The sequence below is a fragment of the Dromiciops gliroides genome, chromosome 3 (assembly GCF_019393635.1).
Source record: "Dromiciops gliroides isolate mDroGli1 chromosome 3, mDroGli1.pri, whole genome shotgun sequence".
In the NCBI taxonomy this organism is placed as follows: domain Eukaryota; kingdom Metazoa; phylum Chordata; class Mammalia; order Microbiotheria; family Microbiotheriidae; genus Dromiciops; species Dromiciops gliroides.
In genome coordinates, this window is record NC_057863.1 from 30212656 (window position 1) to 30234278 (window position 21623).

Genomic DNA, 21623 nt, shown 5'->3' on the forward strand with positions numbered 1-21623 from the left:
TGACATGGAAGGTGGCCCAAACAGTCTTTCGTAGAGACTCTGCAGGCACTGGTTAATTTCTGCCTTTGAATCCCCAACCCCTAGCACAGTGAGAGTGCTTGAGAATCCTTGAATGTAATCTAACCGTACCCCCCTCATTTTTTGCAATAAGGAAACTAAAATGGTTTGCCCAATGTCAAACAGATAATGAATCTCAGAGCCAGGACTTCTAACTCCAATGCCACGCTCTTCTCAATATACCCAGAAAAAGTTCTCACTTTCTTCGAATATATTCTATCTCCTCACTGGTCTCCATCACAGGGCAGGTTGTATCATCTAACAATGAAAGGCTGTGGGCCAGTGGGATGGACTGGGTATTGCTGGCTTTGATAGCAGGAAGAACAGAACTCAAATCTCACCTCTAGCATGTGCGACCTTGGGCAAATAACAATCCCTCAGCCTCTGTCTCTTCATCTGTAAAATGGGGATAATCATAGCTATAGAACCTACCTGACCAGATGTGGTACTTCCTTTAAGATACTCTATAAATAGTAGGTTTTACTATGAAAGTCAAGATAGTATGGTAGAGAGAGGGCTTACTTCCGTAGGGACAAGCCTGTTCCAAATCACTTAACTCCGACAGGCATCTCCTTACAGCTCTGACTGAGGAGATGCCCATCTGCATAGCCAGGAGTTTCCCCACAGGGAGTTTCATCCATCAATGAACTCACAAGTCTGATTTGTAAAAAGAAGGATTACAGAATCTGGTCGGAAGCAGCTGGCTGTCTGGCCTCAGAGACAGGACAGCTAAAGACTCAGGTATCACCTCTAACACATTCTTGCCTGTATGGCCCCGAGGAAATCACTAAGCTGAGGCTCTGAGACAATGAGTAACCTCTGATCCTCTTTTGTAGAAGGAGCTTTCTCACAGGGAGCTCTCATCCAGAGGGACTCAAAGATCCTGACCCAAAATAATGACAGTGATGATGATTAGGTTATTGAAAACCAAACATGGTAAAAGTTGTTCTCTATACTATGTTATTTCAGCAATAAAGAGCAGGACTTTCACCTCTTTTACAAAAGAGGAGCCCTTCCCTTCAACCATCCTGGGCTATGTCCCGATAGGAAGATGCCAGCACCATGCTGTGTATGACTTGTCCCTCCTAGACAGTAGGTAAGTACAAGTGTTCCTGGGGGAAATTGTCAGGGACTTCCTTTTAGTTGATGGTTTGTGGCTGTCATGATATCTTTAACAAGAACACACCAGCTTCCAAACTTCTCCAGGAAAAGGGTCATCTTCAAGTGAGAATGAGTAGAAGACCAACCCTCCCCCCCCCCCAATGAGAGCAGGTAACCAACACAAAGGCCCATTCTTCAGTCCTGCCAACTGGCATGATCTTTAGCAAAGTGGAACTCTGGAATAAAAGTGGAACTTGCCTTAAAAAACCAAGAAAACCAAATGTCCAAAACTAATAATCATTTTGACATCAAACAAGCTTTTGCAAAACGAGGACAGAAGAAAGACATTGAGGAAGAGAAACTTCGTAAATAATCCAAGAAGCCTTTGGAAGCAAATGCTTATAAAAGTATTTGGAAAAGGAAAAGAAAAAAATGGGGGGGGGGCACTGCCTACAAACATCCATCTCCCATTAGCATTTGACTAAACCCGCACAGCTTGCTCGACCAAATTGCATTTATTAAAATATGTAGAAAAGCAGAATATTTCACTAAAAAGCCAAAGAAAATAACCTGATAATTGAGCCCGTAATCAGCTTACAGTAATAATACAGTTCTAGGGTTACAGCAATCCAATAGAACCCAGCTAATTGACATGGACTTAGGAGGCCAGGGAAAGTGAGGCTGCCAATCTAGCCAAGACAGTCCCGGAAGCAGTTAAAAGTTTATAAGGTAAATCACCAACTAGAATAATGCCTGTTCCAAACTGAATCCCCGACAGGATCTTGCTACCATTCATAAACCACAAGGGAGCTGGCAGTACCCACTCAGTGAATTACAACCTTGCTTTCTCTCTGGGGGCATCCATTATGCTATATATTACTGCCCCAAAATATACATCCAGTATTAGATAATGTCTCATCAACAAATTTCTTTTTATGCAGAACAAGCAGTCTACTTATCTCATTGTGCTGACCGAATACCAGCTGTCAAGAATCTGCTTAAAAATAAAAAGAGAGGGAGAAAGACTTATCACCTCTCTAAATGGCAAGATTTGCAAATGGCTTGGGTTTCTGAAAACTGTCTTCTAGGCACAGGCTGTGTCTGGACAAGCCTGGGTGTTGAATTCAAGTGTAGTTCATTTCTAAGGCACAGGATACAGACATAGGTCCAACGAAATTGCAGAAAACAAAACCCAGAAATTATCCTAATTACTGGTAACATTAAGTCAAGCCTGGGTCAAATCTAGAGAATTGAAATTAATTAAGAGCAAGCACCCTTCCAATGACACAAGGTCACATTGCCCATGAATGTTATCAGCGAAAATAAAAATTCTAATAAATTATTCACACATCTTTCCTTGTTGGTTATTTCCAGTTTATCTTGTACATGTGCAACTTGTTTTCCCCATTGGACTGTAAGTTCCTTAAAAGCAAGGATTGTCTTTTGCCTTTCTTTGTATCCTCAGCACGGTACCTGGCAAATAGTAGGTGCTTAATTAATGCTTGTTGACTTTATTGGACTTAACAAGATATTGTCTCCTGGTGGAGGAGAACTAGAGAAATTCTGGGTCTGAACACTTACATGTTAAGTCCACAGAGCATTGCTCATAGATGGATAACTTCATTTGAAAGTTCTAAGATAGAGAGAGATGAGAGTATATAAATCACCATACCCTATGTCCATGAGTAGCAAGAAGAGGGAGACTCATAGGATCATAGATGGAGAATTATAAACAATTTAAAGAGGCTATTTGACTATCTAATTTTACAGATTAAGACATTGAGGCCTGGGGTGGTTAAGAGGACTTTCCCAGCTCCCAAAATGTTAGTAACCCCCCACCCCACCCCCAGATTGCCTTCCATCTATTCTGTATAAGTTGTGAATATACCTAGTTATTTATCATTATTTCCCTCGATAGAATGTAAGTACCTTGAGGACAGGGGCAATTTTTTTCTGCCTTTGATAGTATACACCAAACAGCATAGTGACTGGCCTAACAAATGTATGTCAGTACATTTGTTGATAAGTGACCAGCCCAAAGTCATACCAACAGAAAGTGTCAGGACAAAGATTCCAAAGCCAACATCATGAATCTTTAAGACAAAGTGATATTTCCCAGGATTTAAAGCACTGATCTACAACTGGCCACAATCACTTATTCTAAATCATGTAAAATTATCCAGATGAAAAGTAGAAAAAATTCAATTCAACAAATGCCAATTGATTTCCTAGTTGTGGACAAGGCCCTAAGGATTCAAGAGAGGAGGATGGGAAGAAAGGCCCCTCCCCCTCCATGAGACTTACATTCTACTGAGGGGAAAAATAACAGGTACCCAGAGAAGTAAATAAAACAATTTAATGTTAGTTTATCACTAAATTATCTTGATGCTCAGAGTATGTCATTCCAAACAGCTGCATCTTTCTGACCATCATGGAGACAAAATTTCTGAATGATAAACTAATCACTTTTCCACTTTCATCTGAAGTGTATCATCTAGCTGGAAGCTGAAAGGAGTTTTCATAGGGAGTCAGGAAGTCCTGAGTTTAAATCCAACCTTAGACACTGATTAGCTGTGTGACCTTGGGCAAGTCGATCAGCTCTATCTACCTCAGTTTGGGCATCTGTAAAATGGGAACAATAGCAATACCTACTTCCCAGCATTGTGGGGAAGAACAAGAACATGGGAGGATATATGTAAAGCAATTCGTAGACTTAAATGGGCTAGATGAATGTTACCTATTATTAATAATTACTCTTATTAGGCTGCCCCCTTAACCTTCTCCACCTTTTACATTTCTCAGGGACAACCATGATATCTGGGAGCACTGAAAGTTGTCTGGTAATTAATAACCAAAACAATATGAATCTTGGAAAAAATCAATCCTTTGGAGATGGGGGAATTCTGAAAATTAAAAATCATGGCATGGCAGCTCTACAGAGTGACTCATAAACTAGAGAGAATATTAAGCTAAAATGAGTACTTTGAGTATAAGCAATACTGACTACAAAAAAAAAAGTCTAGTATTTTATAGCATGAGTATGATTGTGGTCTCAATTTACCCGTGTATATGACGTGGCCTTCTTTTTAAAAGATGAATTACCACTGTTATTACTATATTTTCAGTGGAGAATAAGGCTATCAGTCAAAATCTGTTCCTTCCTAGAAATTATGGCTTAGTTGGGTGATACCAATACTTCCAGCATTTCTAACTCTAAAAACATTACCCCAATAATTTTCAAAAATCAAATCAAACAGAGTTCTAAAAATAAGAAACCAGTGCCTTTCATGTAAGCAGAGTTAAAAAACAAAGCTGCCAGAAATTTCACACTTGCCAGTTTAAAAAAAAAAAAATCAAATAATGGTGACAGGACTCTTAACCCAATGGAGACCGTCCAGTGAGAAAACAAACCCCTCTGAAATTAACTACTCATGGAATGTGATTCTTAAGTTAATTGCATATGCTTTGTGCTTGTGAGACACCCAGAAAGATAATGGAAGGAGGATATGGTGAAATCTTATATTAGCTGTATTTGAAAATAACAACCAAAAAAATAAAATTATCCTGCCCTAAAAACAACTCCACCCCCAATCAAATGAAACAGGAGTTATAGCCAACATACATGCTTTGACTTTATTCTCTTCTTATCGACTTGTTCATCTCAGCAAGCTCATTTATACAATTTAAAGAACTCCGTGTCTTTACAAAAATGAATCTAAATTGTCGAAATGTGATCTCAAACATAAGAATGAAGGGCTGTAAGGAAAGAGGGTGGGAATAGGAGGAAAAGTCTCTTGACACCCCCTCCTCCCCAAAAAAGGTTTGAGATACTTTGTTTTTTAAGTGTGTTTTTCTTTCTTTCTTTCTTTCTTTCTTTCTTTCTTTGTTAAATGTCTCACTTAACACACTGACTAAATTATAGTTGAGAGACCAAGACTTATCTGGAAATCCTGCCTCTGGGAGTCTAGGGTTCATACCTGTCTTTCAGGCTCACATGTTCAATCTAAGGATCGGAGTGCAGACAAATAATCTTTCCCATTTCAGGTAAAGGGCTATGTTTGCTTGTGAGTTTTACAGGTGAGTTAAAGTAATTAGTGGTTAACAACCCCTCCTGATCAAGTGTCTCTGTCCATGCCTCAGTGGTAAATAATATCGCACACAATGGGGGTGTACATCAGGTGATGAGTTATGCTTATTCACCATTTGGCAGGTCCTATTCCTCTCAAAGAACAGAGTGAAGCAAGGACCGTGGGGAACCCATACAGCCAGACCTTTTATCTCCCCCACCCACCCACCCATGCCAACATTTACAATATCAAAGCTGGACTGGACCTTCTGGTCCTAACCAGCTTTCAGAGCAAGAGACAAAGAGAGTCAGAGACAGAGAGAGACAGAGAGACATACACATGTGTGCACACTCACCATGCTGGAGAGCTAACCAGATGTGACTGCCTGTACATGTGTGCATAGGGGGTTGGGGGGGCGACCCGCACATCTGCTTTTATTGTTTATGGATAAACTTACTGGACCATGTAATGTCAACTTTACAATTAGGTCACTTGATATACATTCTGTTGCCCCGCATAACTCTGGCCCCGGCTAAAGGCAGGAATTAAAGAGAAGCACTTTCAGGAATATTAGCTGTAGGATCTGAAGGAGCCCATCTAAAAGGGGGTTTTATCCTTTCCTGATGAAGCATTTCACCCTGCACACCACTGCAAAAAGCAGGCAGAAAGTATTCGTCGTTGTTCAGAACAACTGGGTGTTTTCTGCTGATGATAATAGACTTTCAAAGATGCCCTTCAAATGGCACCAATAATCAAATTGTGAGATTATTGAGGCAATAACAATATGGCTCATAATTAGGGATCAGGAGATACTTCTCTCTCCCTCCTCCCTCCAGAACTCCAATGAATTAAATAATACCACTCCCCCCCCCCAACAACAGAGGTTTCCAGCCAAAACCTGGACTTGAAGAAATATTAAAGAAGGGAAAAAAATGTACTAAGACTTCATTCTCAGGGCTAGATGATACTGATTCTGAGGACAGAGTTATGTTTGCAGACAGTTTTCTGTTATCAGTAAACATGTTGCCACAGATTTGATTATTTCATTGTTCAAATGCCTTTCGAATTCCTTAATTTAAGGAAGGATATTATGATTCCTGATTTTTTTTTAAAGAAACGCAAAATCTATCATTTCCCAGGGCCAAACCCATCACCTTTACCTTTTGAGTAGGCATTCAATAAGTATCTGTTGATAATTGCATCAATTTATAATACAACTTATGGTGACACTGAATGTTTCAATTTCCTAATAGCGCCTTCCAATTTGTTTTTTACATCAGAAAGAAAAATGACTTATCTACCTAATGTGGCTCTTTAAATATATCTTCATTTGGGAGAAATTTCATTTTTATTTAATTTTACATTTTAGTTCCCACCCCCATAGAGTTAAAATCAGAAAAAAAAAACCATCCAATAGCTTTTGAAATGGAACCCCCAATGCATGAGCTCCTCCATGATGCTTCAGATCTAGGTTTAGAGTCTAATAAAATGTATCCAGTCATTACTACTTAATGGCTTTCTATGGGAAACAACACAAAAGTTATCTCCCTCTCCCCAGGTTGGTTGGTTGGTCGGTTTGTTTAAACCAAATTTAGCCAGGTAACTATTTCAAGATAATCTCTGAAGCTCACTCTATTTGAGTAACCATTGGGTTAAAACCAAGAAATGATCCTTCATTGGGTAAAAGCTAACCTACCAACGTGACTAAATAAAGCACAAATGAACCGGGAGACCACCTGGTCCTGGAAGGGGGGTGTGGGGTGTTGGCTGTACTAAGCAGCAGCCTTCATAACAACTTAACTAAGTGAGGATCGCCTTTCAGGCTCCCTACTTCAGTCATAGCTATTGAAGTAAGCTTGCCTATACAATCCTTCAAAGCTTTTGAAAGCACAAGAAAACCAAGCATTCCAATTCAACAAGGAATGGCAAACTTTTGTCCTTCCCCACCACCAACCCCGCCCCCGCAACACACACACACACACACACACACACACACACACACACTTCATTTTAACCAAATTCCAAGAAAAAGCAAAATATGTCAGTTACCTCTCCTATCTTTCTTAAAACAAAATTATATGAAATGATAAAATGACATTCTGCATATAGCTCACGCATCACTGCGTCTCTCATTCTCTCACACAGAACAAATATAAAGTTGTGGGGTTTTTGTCAGCAACTCTAATTTTCTCATCAAATCCATCCTTGATTAGCTAAAAAGCCTTAAGTTGGTTCCTTTGTGGGATGATGGGGGAGAGGAAAAAAATGAACGGCAGCAAATTACGCATTATTAAACGGCTCATTCCAAGACTACTAGAACAGAATAGGAGAAATGAAGTGAGATTCTCCTGGCATTGCCATAAACAATATTCCAAGCAACTCCAAAACCTGGCTTGATTCTGCATATGCCGACTCTACCTCTTCCTCCTTCGGCAGAACAGCCAACAACAGGCCACAAGGGTCTACTGTGGCTCACTGTTATTTTTATCCTTCAGGCTTCGCTGGTACCTTAAACCTCTCAGACAAAGTCCAGAAAACTATTTACAACATACCTGATCATTTATCTGGCATGCAACGAGGTTGTGCTCTTCATAGCATCCAGCAAACTTGACATACTTGAGCCAGCTCCCGACATCTGGTTGACTGGCATCTATGTAGTATTTCACATTGCAAAACTCATCTAATATCTAGGAAGAAGAAAAGGAGAATTATCAATCTTTCCATTGCCATCCTAACATATTGCTGAAAATATAAATCATGTATCTCTAAATAAGGAAATGGTTAATTATTCAAAAACATTTCATTGAAATGTATGTTTCTCCAGTGGGTCTTTTATTGGGGGGGGAGGGGAGGGTTGGAGAAGTATTAGACCAAATTCGATTGAATATAGGATGAACAAATCTGAAGTAATAATATGTTGGCTTTTACAAAACAGACCACTTGGTAATCATTATGAAAAAATATCCGTTTTTCAAAGCCCTGATTCCCTTATTATGCATGGATAAGTGGCAATAACTTTAAAACAATTCTATCAAATTTGGTTTTATAACATATAGTATAGGCCAATACCCATGAACATAATGCATCTTAAATAAACCATCAATTTCCCAGATTTCTATATTCTTATCATGGAAATGTAGATTTTCATATTGCTTGTAATTTGAATTGACTCAAATAAAGTTTAGAGTAAATGTTATTAATCTCCTTTCATTAGTCTGCTCTACCCCATCACACAACAGTTAGATCATACCCTTAATTGAAGCAAATTACAGGATTTGACTAATAATAGAAGCTTTTATGCCAAACTAAAAAAAAAAGGAAAGGAAAGGAAAAATCATGTAAACACTCATGCAAAACATGGCAATTTAGCATTTTAACACAAACTAAGAAATGGTTCCAATTATGCAGATAATAAACAAATACAAATTATAAGCAAATGAAAAAGGGTTATATGAAAATATCATCATACATTACTAATACTATGTGACCGGGTACCATTATTTAATCTTCAGACATTTTTGTCTGGCCTGTACTAGACACTGAACAATATTGATTGCACTAAGAAAAATGAAATCAGCTAAAGTAATTTTTTTGTCTTTTTGCAGTCTTTAAGCATGTTATCCTGTTTTATCTAATAAGTATAATATTTTTAAATTTTATAAAAGAAAATATTTCAGTACTCCTGGCCTTTTGAGTAGATGAATATGAAACCTGGCTTGGTATACAAGATAATTAATACAAATTTGAGGGAATTTCTTATCAAATACTAAATAATAGTCTAGGTCCCAAATTAATTAATTAAAAGAATAGGATTGAGGGGAGAGAGTTCGGTTTTATCTGAGTCCCTATAAAGGTTACGACAGTCTAAAGTATATTTATCTAGCCCTAAAGCTGTTCTGCATAGAATTCAGGTAATCACCCAAAAGTAGCTCCAGGTCATTAACTCACCACAGACTTCAAGGGGACAAACCCCAAGGCTTAGAGGGCAACAGATACAGGGAATGAGGCTTTGGCCATGAGGCAATTAAAGACCAATGAATGAGTAGTCAAAAAAAAAAATAGAAACACTAGACTTTTTAGTTCTTGTCTAAAAAAAAGAAAAGGAAAGGAAAAAAAGGTAACAGTTTCTTCTGTATACATCTATCTATCTATCTATCTATCTAACTATCATCTATCTAAAATTACATTTTTAAAAGATACAAACTTTAGGGTTATTTTCTTAAGCCCAAGTGAAATGAATCTCCAGGGTAATTGAGGGTGCTGCTTCTAGCTAGCTTTCAAGTGTTACGTAAATATCAGCACCAATGCATATTCTGAAATAGTCATGGAAATTGTGTTAGGGATAGGTTTTTGTTTGGGGGAGGAGGGGCTAGCTCACCCTTGATATACATTTTTCCCAGAAATCATGAATTAGTGTCTCATGAAGGAAATAGACTCAGTCAATGAAATTCAACAGGAGTTACATTTTATATTTTCCGGGAGACATGGAAAACTTGTTAATTTCAAAGTCAGAAAGTCTCCAGCCTCTTCGATTTCAAGCGATTCCTATCCCCCCCCCTTTTTTTACTGGGGGGAGAAGTATTACATACACTTCACATAAAAATCCTAAATGTAATTTTATTCCGTGTTAACATTATTGCAATTGCCAATCAACAGCAGATTAAGAAACTGAGCTCACTTACAAAGGACGTCTTTGTAAATATTTCAGTACAAAGATTTTTTTTTTTCTGAGCATTTTCCCCCACAAATGACTTTTCGAACCTCAATCTCTCTCCTTCAAGGCTTAAGACAACTTTTCCAGAAACTTTTTCCCCCTCTCCTGTGAATGATTAACTTTTGACTCGCTAGCTCTGCACCGGTCTCCCCAACGCTTTAAGAGTCTAGCAAATCTAGCAAATAAATAAAAATAAAAATGCAGCGACGACTAATGTGCTGCTATTTCATACACCATACTCCAGAGTTTAGGAAAGCTGTCATGCTCCACAAATATATATATTTTTTAATTCCTTTAGAAAGATTTGAGAGAAAGGGCCCTTCACAAACAAGAAAGGGGGAGAGAAGACCGGGGGGGGGGGGGAGTGTAATCCCTACGATATCGCCCGCGGGTCCGAGAGTAACTTTTTTCGCGAAGCATTCGATCTTGGAAGTGCAAGTCTGCAACTTGGGAAGGTGGAACTTGGCCGAAGAGAGCTCTCAAGAAGCAAGGTCGGTGCCAGGAATTCAGAGTGTTGGCAGCCACACCTTGTAGGACTCTCAGATGCAGGCACACGAGCGCGCGCGCACACACACACACACACACACACACACACACACACACACACACACACACACACAGAACTAGGAATCTGGGGGGGGGGGGAGAGGGAGGAAAAAAAAAAGAGGGGAAGGAGAGAGGGAGGGAGGGAGAGTGAGAGAAACACAGGCAGTAAGCAACAGGGAGACAGACAACCCACCCTGCCCCAGAGACCAGCCGGGCTGCAGGAGACTAGTCGACCACCAGGTTCTGAAGGAGGAACAAGGAAATCGGCAGCCTTAGCAACGTAGATAAGCGCAGGGGCTGCGGGCAGCCGCGGCACTAGGAGAGTTGGAAAAGAAGACAGAAAAGAGGGGAGGAGGGAAAGAGAGAGAAGGGGGGAGGAGGAGGAGGAAAAGGAGGAGGAGAGGGGAGAGAGAATGTCAGAAGTTACCCAACTATGCACTCCGGGAAGATTTTTTTTTTTAAATGAGAAAGTCAGGTCTCTTACCTTAACATGTCTAAGGACTCAACTCCCAGCAATTTAAAAAAAAGGCAATCACAAGAGAATAAAATAATAACAATAATGAGCCCTGAGGTTCTGGGCCAGACGATCTCTCAGCCGATGGCGAGCAACGTTTCGCGATTAAAATAATCACTCTGCTAACTTAGTCTCTAGGAGCTCGCCCGGACCACGCGATCTTGTAGCTCTATCATCAGGCAACAATGTATCTTTTTTTGTAACGACCCGAAGTGAAGTCTCAGCTCTCCTCTCTTCTGGGGAGGGGGGAGGGGTGGTCCGGTGGGGAGGGTGGGAAATTTTTTTTCCTCCTTGTCTCCCCCTCCCCTTCTAAGGGTAGCTCCTTCTGTTCACATCACCTCCTTCTTTTCTCACTTTCTCTCGCGCTTATCAGCCCGATGTGTAATGAAAGTTATCTGAGAACCACTAAAACTTCCACCTCTCTCCCAGTTTAAAAAAAAAACAGAAGCGGGGGGAAACGCAGGAAGGAGGGGGTGCTGGAGCCTTTGAAAAGGTGGGGTGAGGGTCTGGTGGAGGGGCAGGGAAGACGGAAGTTCTAGACACCCCGCTTTTTTCCCTCTCCCCCAATCCGGGACCCTTACGGGATCGTCCCTCTATTTGCAACTCCGCGCTCAGCTGCAAGGGATTCTATTTCATGAACTGTCCCTTTAAAGAGGATCTGCTCGGCCATCCAGAAAGAGACGAGGGAGAGGGAGCCAGGGAGCTATCTCCCCCAGCTCCAAGTAAGTGATCGGAAGCCAGACAGAGTTCAGTAAATTTTTAAAGTGACAGCAGCCTCCTCTGGCGGGAGAGGTCACAAAAAGGTCGCCAAGATAGAAGTCCTATAGGGGTAGACTGATTATGGATGCACCCTGCCCCTTAAAGGAAAAAAAAAAAAAGAAAAAAAAAAAGGCATGTCGTTTTCGTCCGGGTAAACAACCAATAGGGAGATCTTGGAAGGCAGGATTTGTTTCCGCAGGGAAATCTCGTCTGTTTCAATGTCCCGAAAACTACAAGTGTGTGTGTGTGTGTGTGTGTGTGTGTGTGTGTGTGTGTGTGTGTGTGTGTGTGTGTGTGTGTGCGAGCGCGCGCGAGTGCGTAGGGGGGCAGGGATGGGCTGGGGGAGGTTGTAAGAGAACGGTGGGGGGAAGGAAAGGCTATACCTTGATGGGGGGGGGAGGATAAAGGGGGTGGTGAGGGTGTGTGTGGGTAGGGAGGGTGAGTGCAAATTAAAGATGGGTGTGTACAGAAAGGGGGGAGGGGAGGATGAGTCTGTGGGCGGCAGAGCTTCCTCTCACACCAAACTCTGCAGAAAATCCTCACTTAAGGAAAAGCAGGATTTCTGAGACTCGGAGCAAACAGTGTTGGCTAAATTGTAGTAAAAACAAAGTTGGCATGGTCACGGATAGTTTTACTGAGTACGCGTCAAAAACACTGGTCTACCGTCTCACTCATATCTTTCCCTCTCTCTTGGTTTTAAGAACAAGAAGAAACGTTCGATTTATTTTTGGTGTTGTTAAAGTATATATTCTAAAAAGAAGAAAAAATCCGTAAACTAATGTGCAATTTTCGTAAAACAAACAAACAAAAATCTTTAAAATACTTGGGGAGAATGACAAGACAATCTGGTGAATTTTGCAAATTTTAATACTATAAAATATACTAAATATTTGACACTAAATAAAATTAAACTATTCAATATCACCCTTTTGTGCTTTATGCAATAAGCACCTTGTGTTGGGGGAATGCCACTATCCCACGTCTAGTTATTTTCTACTGTGTATGTTCAGGTTTTATTTAAACAAATCTCACGGAAAGAGTCTCTTTGGAATGAATAGCATTGAAAAGAAGGTCTCTGAGTTTACTTAACACGTACACTTGGAGAGTGCAGCAAAAATCCACCGGCAAGAGCTAAATATTTTTAAATTCACAATTTAATTTGTAAGACTCATTAGCAAATCCCATCTCTTTCCTTGACTTAATAGCGGAAAAGTGGGAAAAGTATTAAGTGGCTCAATAAATATCTTCTTTTTTTTCCCCAGTGGGGGGAGGTGAGCACATTCAACTTTATCTTTTATTGCAAGGGCCACCCACTTATATTTTCGTGTGTGTGTGTGTGTGTGTGTGTAATATCTCCAAACCGAAATGTCTATTTAAAAAATATTAATAATAAAAAGGAGGCGGAGGGGAAAGGCAGTGACAAGAGATGGTGATTAATTCGTTTCAATGGCCAGTTATCTGTGACATTGAACTGTTATTTCAGATAATGGCTATTGTTCAAGGGAAAATCGCACAGCAGTGGTAGGTAGGACAGGAAAAATCCTTTGTAAATAACCTACAACCTGGTCCGAGATTCCCAGAGAGTCTGGTGCTTGAGAACCTCTAAGAGCCCCCGGTTTGCTGGCCATTGATTTCCTGCCCTTCCTCAACTTGTCCATTGTTGGAGCCTTTTTTTTAATTTAGCCATAAATTGGACCAGCTCGAGCTATGAGCTGTTCTATTTTCTTCCTGTCAGGATGAGGGATTTGTTTTATGATGCATTGTGTATTAAATACAAGTAATCTGGGGAACCGATTGCTTTCGACGGTGCGGCCTGATCAGGGGTCCTGATAGCTGTTCCCCGCCCCGCCCCCTCTCTCCCCCCTTGACAAAGCTGACCTGAAAGAGAGGAAATGTTGGTGGGTAAACAAAAGGGTTTGGGGTATCAATAGCAGAGCCTACCAGAATCACAATTTCATGGAAAAGACTCTAAAGAATCCTCCCCCACCTCCATCCTCTTCTCCCCCCCTCTTCCATTTATTAGTATTCGTATTTGTTTTAATTCGGGGATGGAGAGAGAAGGCTTGGGTTACATACAAGGGGGCTGCAGTGAGTGCAGTTTCAAGCGCAGGCCGGTAGATGGCGATGTGACCCGAATTAATGGGAAGCCGGAGCAAAAACCTTGCTTTAGCCGGGGCTGAAAAAGGAGAGAGGCCCTCGCTGTCTTTCAGGTACTGGCCCTTGCAGGGAACAAACCAGAGACTGGGGCCCCGCTGCTGCTCTTGCTGCTGCAAAGGCCTCACTGGGAAGTCAGTGCTTCCCGGCTTTCCCTCTCTTTCTCCCTCCCCACTCCCATAGTAGGACTCCTTCTGCACCCTATAACCCAGCTCTGCAAAGAGAAGGGAAAATGCAGCAGGGGTGGGCTGGTATCCCCTTCCCCCGCCCCCTACCTTATTTGGGGCTGATTTGACGGTTGGTTTCAAGACCGCATCCAAATCCTTTCTCCTGCAGCCGGGGACTATTTCTGACCATCTTTTCCTCCCAACATAACCCAAAGAGACAAGAGCTTCTGAGCAAAGCGCTTCTGCTCTCTCTCCTACCTGGACCAAGGGGTACAAGCAATTTATCTGGAGCTAGAAGGCTTTGAATTGGTTTAGGGCCAGTTGGATTTCCCAGCGGCAAAGAATGAAAGAAGAGACTTTACTTGGGGGGGGGGTCTCCAGCAAAGGAGAGAAAACACGGCACTTGTCTCCCTCCCCCTTCCCATCTATTAACTCATTGCCTCTATTAATCTGTATCCATAGATTTCTCAGTTCATTCATTACCTCAGCGTTCTTATTTCAGAGAATAGTAGTTTCGGAGTTGCAAAGAACCCTTGAAATAAACTATCGAACAGAAGTCCTTAATCTAAAAAAGATTAAGCCATGGACCCATTTGGAAATCCGCTGAAGCTTATGGACCCCTTCTCGAAATAATGTTTTTAGATGCACAAAATAAACTATATTGCATTACAAAGGAAGCCAAAGGATAGTGGAAATAAAGATATCACGTTTTTCCCATCCAAGTTCACAGACCCTCTGACATCTCTGCATGTATTTATGGATCCCCCTGATCTAGTCAATTTATGAATAAGGAAACTGAGGCCCAGAGAGGGGATTGATTTGCCCTAAGGTCATATAGGTAGTAATGGGCAGAGTCCTGGGATTAAGCCTAGATAAATAACTAGCAGTTGGAAGCAATGCTGCATTCTTCAGACTTGGTCTGGAACCCCTAGGGGAGGCGATGGAACCCCCTTTATGGCTGAAAGAAGCCTCTGGTCATTTTAATGAGTACCCTTTCGGCAGGAGATATGGAACCACTGACCCACCTCAGCTCACCAGAAGGGATAGGGGAAGGAATGCGTTTGGGGGATTTCCCCTTTCCTTTCTTCCCCCCCCCCCTCGCCCCCACTTCCCTTCCTCAGGGGGCGAACTTTCTTTTCCAGTTAGCTAGCTTTTCATTAGGAGGCTTCTAAAACAATAAATAAATACAAGGAGCCAAATACCACCACCAATTCCCTCTATTCCTTGGGATTTTCTGGTGAAATCTGTTTACGGTAGTTCCCGGTTACAAATTAATCTGGAAAAGCCGCTGTCTAGCAGCAGCAATCAGTCAGTCACATGCATGCTTCTCCGGTGTTTAGCCCTGCCCTTGAAATGGGCTATTAAAATCATGGTTTTACTATAATCTCAAACCAGCTTTTAATTCACAAACAAGTATCAGGACAGATGATCTAACTATTAAGGGGGTAGAACATGAGGACCCACTGGAACCAACACACACTTTTGGAAGTCACAGAGTGGAGAGAGAGTATCTCAGTTGTTTGTTTGGTTTCTTTTTGGTTTTGTTTGTTTCTTTTTGTTTAGTATTTATGGAAAAGAATAATTATTTTTCTTAATTCTCTAAAAGGCATGATCGTTTTTCTCCTTGTAAACCCGAACTGATCATTCTATTAATTCTTATTTACAATGAATAGACATCCCATAACTGAGAGGCCTTGAGATCAGAGACTACAGCTTGAGTGTGAGCTGATATATTCTCTGGGAGCTGTAAAGATCCCTCTTTGGCTGATGGCAGGGGTGGGGTGGGAGAGGTTAATGTGTTTGCTTCCTGGTTTGAAAAGGGCATAAACCCTCCTCGGGCCCTTTCCTTCCTCCCCCCCCCCCCAGCAGCCTGAACAGGGGGATCTTTAAGAGGCCCCAAGATTTCTAATAAGGCCACTTGGTCTGCCTTCATTTTCCCATTGTTTATTTAAAATAAGTCAATATATTAGTTAAAGGGGTAAGAAGTTAGTGCTCCAGCCTTCAAGTGATTCCCACAAGGGTGTAAGCTGATGCCTCTTTTAAGCCTTTAACTTCATGGTCGTCCCAGAAGTAAAAGTTCTCCTAATGGAGACCCTGTGGGCATGGTGCATTCCAGGACATCATTAAAGCAAAGGAAAGCAGCCTAGCCAAAGCCAGATGAAATAACTGCACTGTCCACTTTTAATAGGCTTCCTGTGGACAAACAGCACTGGAACACTCTACAGAGGACAATATTTAAACCTAAGACAACTTGCTGGCAGTTTTCAGTACCATAAATGTAATAAAGTATGTTCCCATTCACCCTGACATTATGTTTTTAGTTTATAGGGAAAGGCACTTCATAACCCCAGCCTAAAGGGGAGTTAGCTTAATTCTGCAGCATTAGGTTTCTAAAGGTGACTAAACGCACACTGAGCTCCAGCCGACTTGTGTTTTAAATGTTATTTTTTTCTTTTTTTAAAGCTAGCTTGTCAAGAATGCAGAAGGGGCATTTTACATTTCTCCAGCAAAAGGCCCATGCACCCCACATGCTGTTCAAACCCATCTCGAACAGACAAGCTAGAGGAGGAAATAAAGTGAGAAATTGACATTTCCCTGTGTAATAACTGCCCGTTAATTAAATTAGTTTTGTGTAGGAATATTGATGCATTATTAAAAGTCAATGCTGCTTTTTTTTTTTTTTTTACCGTTCATCATGGAGTTTTGCCAAATCTCACCTAACCAAAATGGAGACTGGGGGAAAGCTGAGGGGTGCTTTTAGGATGGGGGAGATTTTCTTAGGAAATGGTTTTTCAAGGGAAATTTCTTCACCAAAACTCCTGTTCTTTTCACCTTCCCTCCTCTTCCCCAAACATGACACCCAGGACTTCAAATTTATTCTCACTCTCCCTTTTATTTTTTCTTTCCTAGACTAATCATAGTGATAAAAGATAAAGTTAAGATTAGTGAGTTAGGCCAGCTCCACTGTTAGGTTGAGGGCTTTTTTTTAATTAGGGGAGCATTTCATTAGATATGTATCCAGCCCTTGGCAGTGAATTTTGTGAACCAGAGTAGGGGGGAGAGAGAAGGGGAGAGAGAAGGGGGGTGGCTGGAGGGGGAGAGAGAGAGAGAGAGAGAGAGAGAGAGAGAGAGAGAGAGAGAGAGAGAGAGAGAGAGAGAGAGAGAGACCAAGCAAGCAGAATGGTCCTACTTGATGTGAATTTACAAACAAAAAGGAACTGAAAAGTCTCCAACATCAATACAAATCATCATTTCTGGACAGTTCTTTCGTCCCCCTCACTGTTTGATGGACTCCACTTTGGTTGGTTGTGTGTGTGTGTGTCTGTGTGTGTCTGTGTGTCTGTGTGTCTGTGTGTGTGTTTTTTTCCCTATAGCCAAAAAGCTGTTAAAAAGGAGAAGAGGAAATTAAAGGTAAAAAAAAAAATGTAAATAAAAAATTTCCCTTGGTCTGGAAATGGGCCCGACTGAAAGCATGTTAATCTCCACCTCGGTAATTTGGTTCTCCAGGAGAAGACAGAAGCCCTGCTGCTGCGCCCTACACTTCATAAATCACATCTTTATGTGGACAAGGTCAGGGCACCTAACAGCTCAGACATGGGCCTTTTCAGAGGCTCGGAGGACTCAGGCATGTTTATTCTCCTGCATAGATCTCCGAGGAGTAGTCCAGCACGCTTCTAATTACTTTTGATTATTTTCATTTGCTGGGGTCAGTCTGGCTTGCCAGGACTGCTGGAGGGTTGATTTCCTACAAATCTTGATGTCTTTGTGGGACAGCACTGTGTGCTTTCAGAAATTAGCACCCCATTATTGTACCCTACAGCTAGGAATCACTTTTAATAGACACTATGTTATAAAGGTTTCCCGAGCGATCCATTAGTGACTTCCCTTCTTTTTAATTAACTATATCAGAATAATTGCCATTAATCAGGCAATTTAATCTTTCAATTTTTTTAAGGATGCATACAACTGTCTTAATAATTATGGATTTGGAGATCCAAAAATCTTAGTGATACAAAGATAAATGGCATCAATAAAACTTTTTTTTAAATGTGTATTTGGGAAGTAAATTTGGGCAGAAGGAAAGTGATTTCTTTTTTCCACTTGACTGTAAATGTACTTAATAATTGACTAGCTGTTCTTTTCTGGAACTGAGATGAAATGCCTTGGTGAGACAACAGCTCTCCTGAATAAATTACAATCCTCAACCCAATATAATCCAAATAAATTTGGACTTATTTTCCAAATTCTAATTAAGTAGCTACTTATAAGTATTTTTCATAAGGACTATTTTGATGTAGTTCATAGCTTAAGCTATAATGCTGAGTAGCAGAAAGCATAAATGCAAAGTTTCAACAAAATCACCAATACTCAATGAATGACATAAAATTTGATTTTTGGAAGAAACCAAAGAGCTTTTAAAATCCAACCACAGTTCCATTGGTATATATATACATACACACACACGCACACATATATATACATATATATGTATATGTATGTGTATATATGTGTATATACACACACATGTTCTTTATATTAAAGAGAGCACCTAGGAAATAAAACAAGTAAATTTTAGACATTTCACCAAAAAAAAGGCGACAATTTTGCTGCACGTCATCAGCCTGACTACTAAGACAAGGAACATTCTTGGGACCACCAGCTAAAATTCAGAATGTTCGGATCATTTGTGTTTTCTTAAGGATCTTGGCTCAGGTGGGATGCCTGCCCTGTCTCCTCTATAAACCAGCCAGTTGTTCCCTCTCCCTCACATCTGGACCTTCATATTAATGTAGGAAATTCCTTCTGGGATTAATCCCCCCCTCAATGAGATTAATTAACTCTTCTGGATGCCATTTAATATGTTATTCTTTGGAGTACACTCAGTGGTTCCTAGGTCAGCCATCAACATTGTGTGACCCTGGAACATCATTTAATCAAGTAGCATCTCCTCCATTCTTGTCCTTGTCATTTGGTGGCAGGGGCACCAGAGGAGGATTCAGGGAGATTCCATCCTCATTCTGGCTCCACCACTGACTGTGCACTTTGGGGACAAGCCATTTAACCTACATCTCTGTTTTCATATAAATTCCTTAATATAAACCCAATACAGTTGTAGGGAAAATAAACAATGTATTTACCAATGGGAAGTTCTTTGAGTTTGTGGCCACAAGCCAATATTTATTTTTTTCACATGTATAAGAAATATGAAAAAGTTTTGAAAACGCCGAAGTCAAAGGACTTAGAAGGGTGTCCCTGCCTCCACTCCCTTGTATGAATGCCCGTTGTCCTACTCTTCACCCTGACCTGGAGAAGAGAAGAATTTTAAGAAAAATGTTTTCATTTCTTCAAGCTGTGTTAGCCCCAAAGATGTCAGTCTCTGTCTGGCCTGCTGCTGGGCTTCCTCTGTCCCACCTACAGCATTCTCTGCCAATCAGTAAGAGGAAGTCTTGAAAAGACTCAATACCAGCGGGAGTTGGGGAAGACTTAGTGCCTTCTAATCAAGAAAGATGTCAGAGAATCCCAAAGGATCCTGATAGGTGCCCAAAGAAGGCTCTTCTAAGATCACAGGAGTATGGTGCATATAGAGAGTATGGAATACTGGGTAGAATGCCAGACTTAAAGTTAAGGAGACCTAAGCTTAAATCCCAACGCAAATGCTGATCATCTGTGTTACCCTCAAGAAAGTCCCCTAATTCCTCTATGTGTCTGAATTCCTCATTGGTAAAATGGAGGGGGTAGGGAGGGAACGCTCCACAGTCTGGTGATAACACTTCTAAATCTGTGATATCATGCTTCTATGGTTATCTTTGGATCTCCTTGGCTTGGGTTAAAAGACTCTTACTAAAAAGAACTTTTTAAAAAATAAAACAACAACCCTCCTAGGAAACTTTACCACTTATATTTGTGCCCTGGGAGAATCAAGAGTGTCAAAGAATCAAGACTTAAAACTATTTTTAAAGAAATTTACATGATAATTTTGTTGTGCATTTGAAAGGAATAGCAAGTTAGACATAGCAGATTTACAGTTTCCTGGTGCAATCAGCTTTTATTGTACCATGTTATGGAGATGCTTTTTATTTCATCAATTAAAAATACAATATTTTAAAGGAGATGATCTGGAGCTCTTGCCTTAATGATATTTTCTTTTTTCTTTTTTTTTAGTGAGGCAATTGGGGTTAAGTGACTTGCCCAGGGTCACACAGCTAGTAAGTGTTAAGGTCTGAGGCCGGATCTGAACTCAGGTACTCCTGACTCCAGGGCCAGTGCTCTATCCACTGTGCCACCTAGTTGCCCCAATGATATTTTCTAAATGGACTGATCCTAGGGAGCACCAGTGGACACTGCACTAAATGATCATAATTAGTAATTATATAATTATTATAACCCTTTGGTTTCCCTCTAAATTTCTTTTCTTTTCTTTTTTCTTTCTTTCTCTTTCTTTCTCTTTCTTTCTTTCTTTCTTTTTTTTTTTTTGGTGAGGCAATTGGGGTTAATTGACTTGCTCAGGGTCACACAGCTAGTAAGTGTTAAGTGTCTGAGGCCAGATTTGAACTCAGGTGCTCCTGAATCCAGGGCCGGTGCTCTGTCCACAGTGCCACCTAGCTGTCCTTTTTTCCCTCTAAATTTCTACAGATGGCAATACCATCCTCCCAGTAACTCAGATTCCATGTTTCAGTTATCATTCACTCTCCCTTATTCTTCAGCTCCAAATTACTGAAAAATCACCTAAGTCTCCTCCTTCTCTCCTTTCTCCATTCTAAGCTGAGTTCTGAAGCCATCTCTTACATGGTACAGTGGCAGGGGCAAGGGGGAGAACTGGTTCTGAAGTCAGAAGATGGGTTCAAATCCCTACTCTGATCTTGAACAAGTCTGTTTCCTCATTTGTAAAATAGACTAGATGGTTTCTGGGGTCTTTTCTAGTTCTAAATCTATACTCCTATGAGTAGTTCATTTATTCAGTCAATAAACACTAATTAAGTACCTACTATATGTTAGGCATAGTGCTAAGCACTAAGGATACAAAAAGAGGCAAGATCCCTCCTTAATTTGTTTTGAAATTTACTAAAATGTTATGGTCTATTTCCCAGGAAAGCCAGGAGGATTCAAAGATGGAAGAGCTATCAGGAGGATGCAAAATCCACTGGACCAGGGATTTTTCGCTTTTGTATTTCTATTCCCAACAGAGCCTAGCAAAGTACTTTGAACATATTGGGATAAATGATTTCCTCAAGGAAGATTATTCAAAGGAAGTCCCTCCACCAAATGCAGGCCACAATTACTCAATGACTTTGTAAGTAATCCTAGGTAGTTAGTTGCCTAAAGCACAAAGTAATTCAAACTAGATCACACAGATTTTGTCAGAGACAGGATTCAAACTCAGGGCTTCCTGGCTCCAAGCCCAACACTAACCACCATTTCCTTGCCTTTATGTTTTGCATTTAGGAGATGCTTAACCAATCAATTAACAATCACTCATTAAATTTGTGACATTGAGCTAAGCAGTAGGTGTGTTCATTAACCCATCTGGAGTTTTCTTGGCAAAG

At 40.7% G+C, this 21623-nt stretch overlaps 1 protein-coding gene across 1 annotated transcript in view; it reads right to left on the minus strand.

Moving 5' to 3' along the window:
• Nucleotides 1-21623, minus strand: part of MECOM (MDS1 and EVI1 complex locus) — a 712085-nt gene that overhangs the window by 66015 nt on the left and 624447 nt on the right. The window contains exon 3 of the mRNA XM_043994868.1: nt 7778-7912. Coding sequence (XP_043850803.1) covers nt 7778-7912 — 135 coding nt within the window. The remainder of the gene's footprint in view (nt 1-7777; nt 7913-21623) is intronic.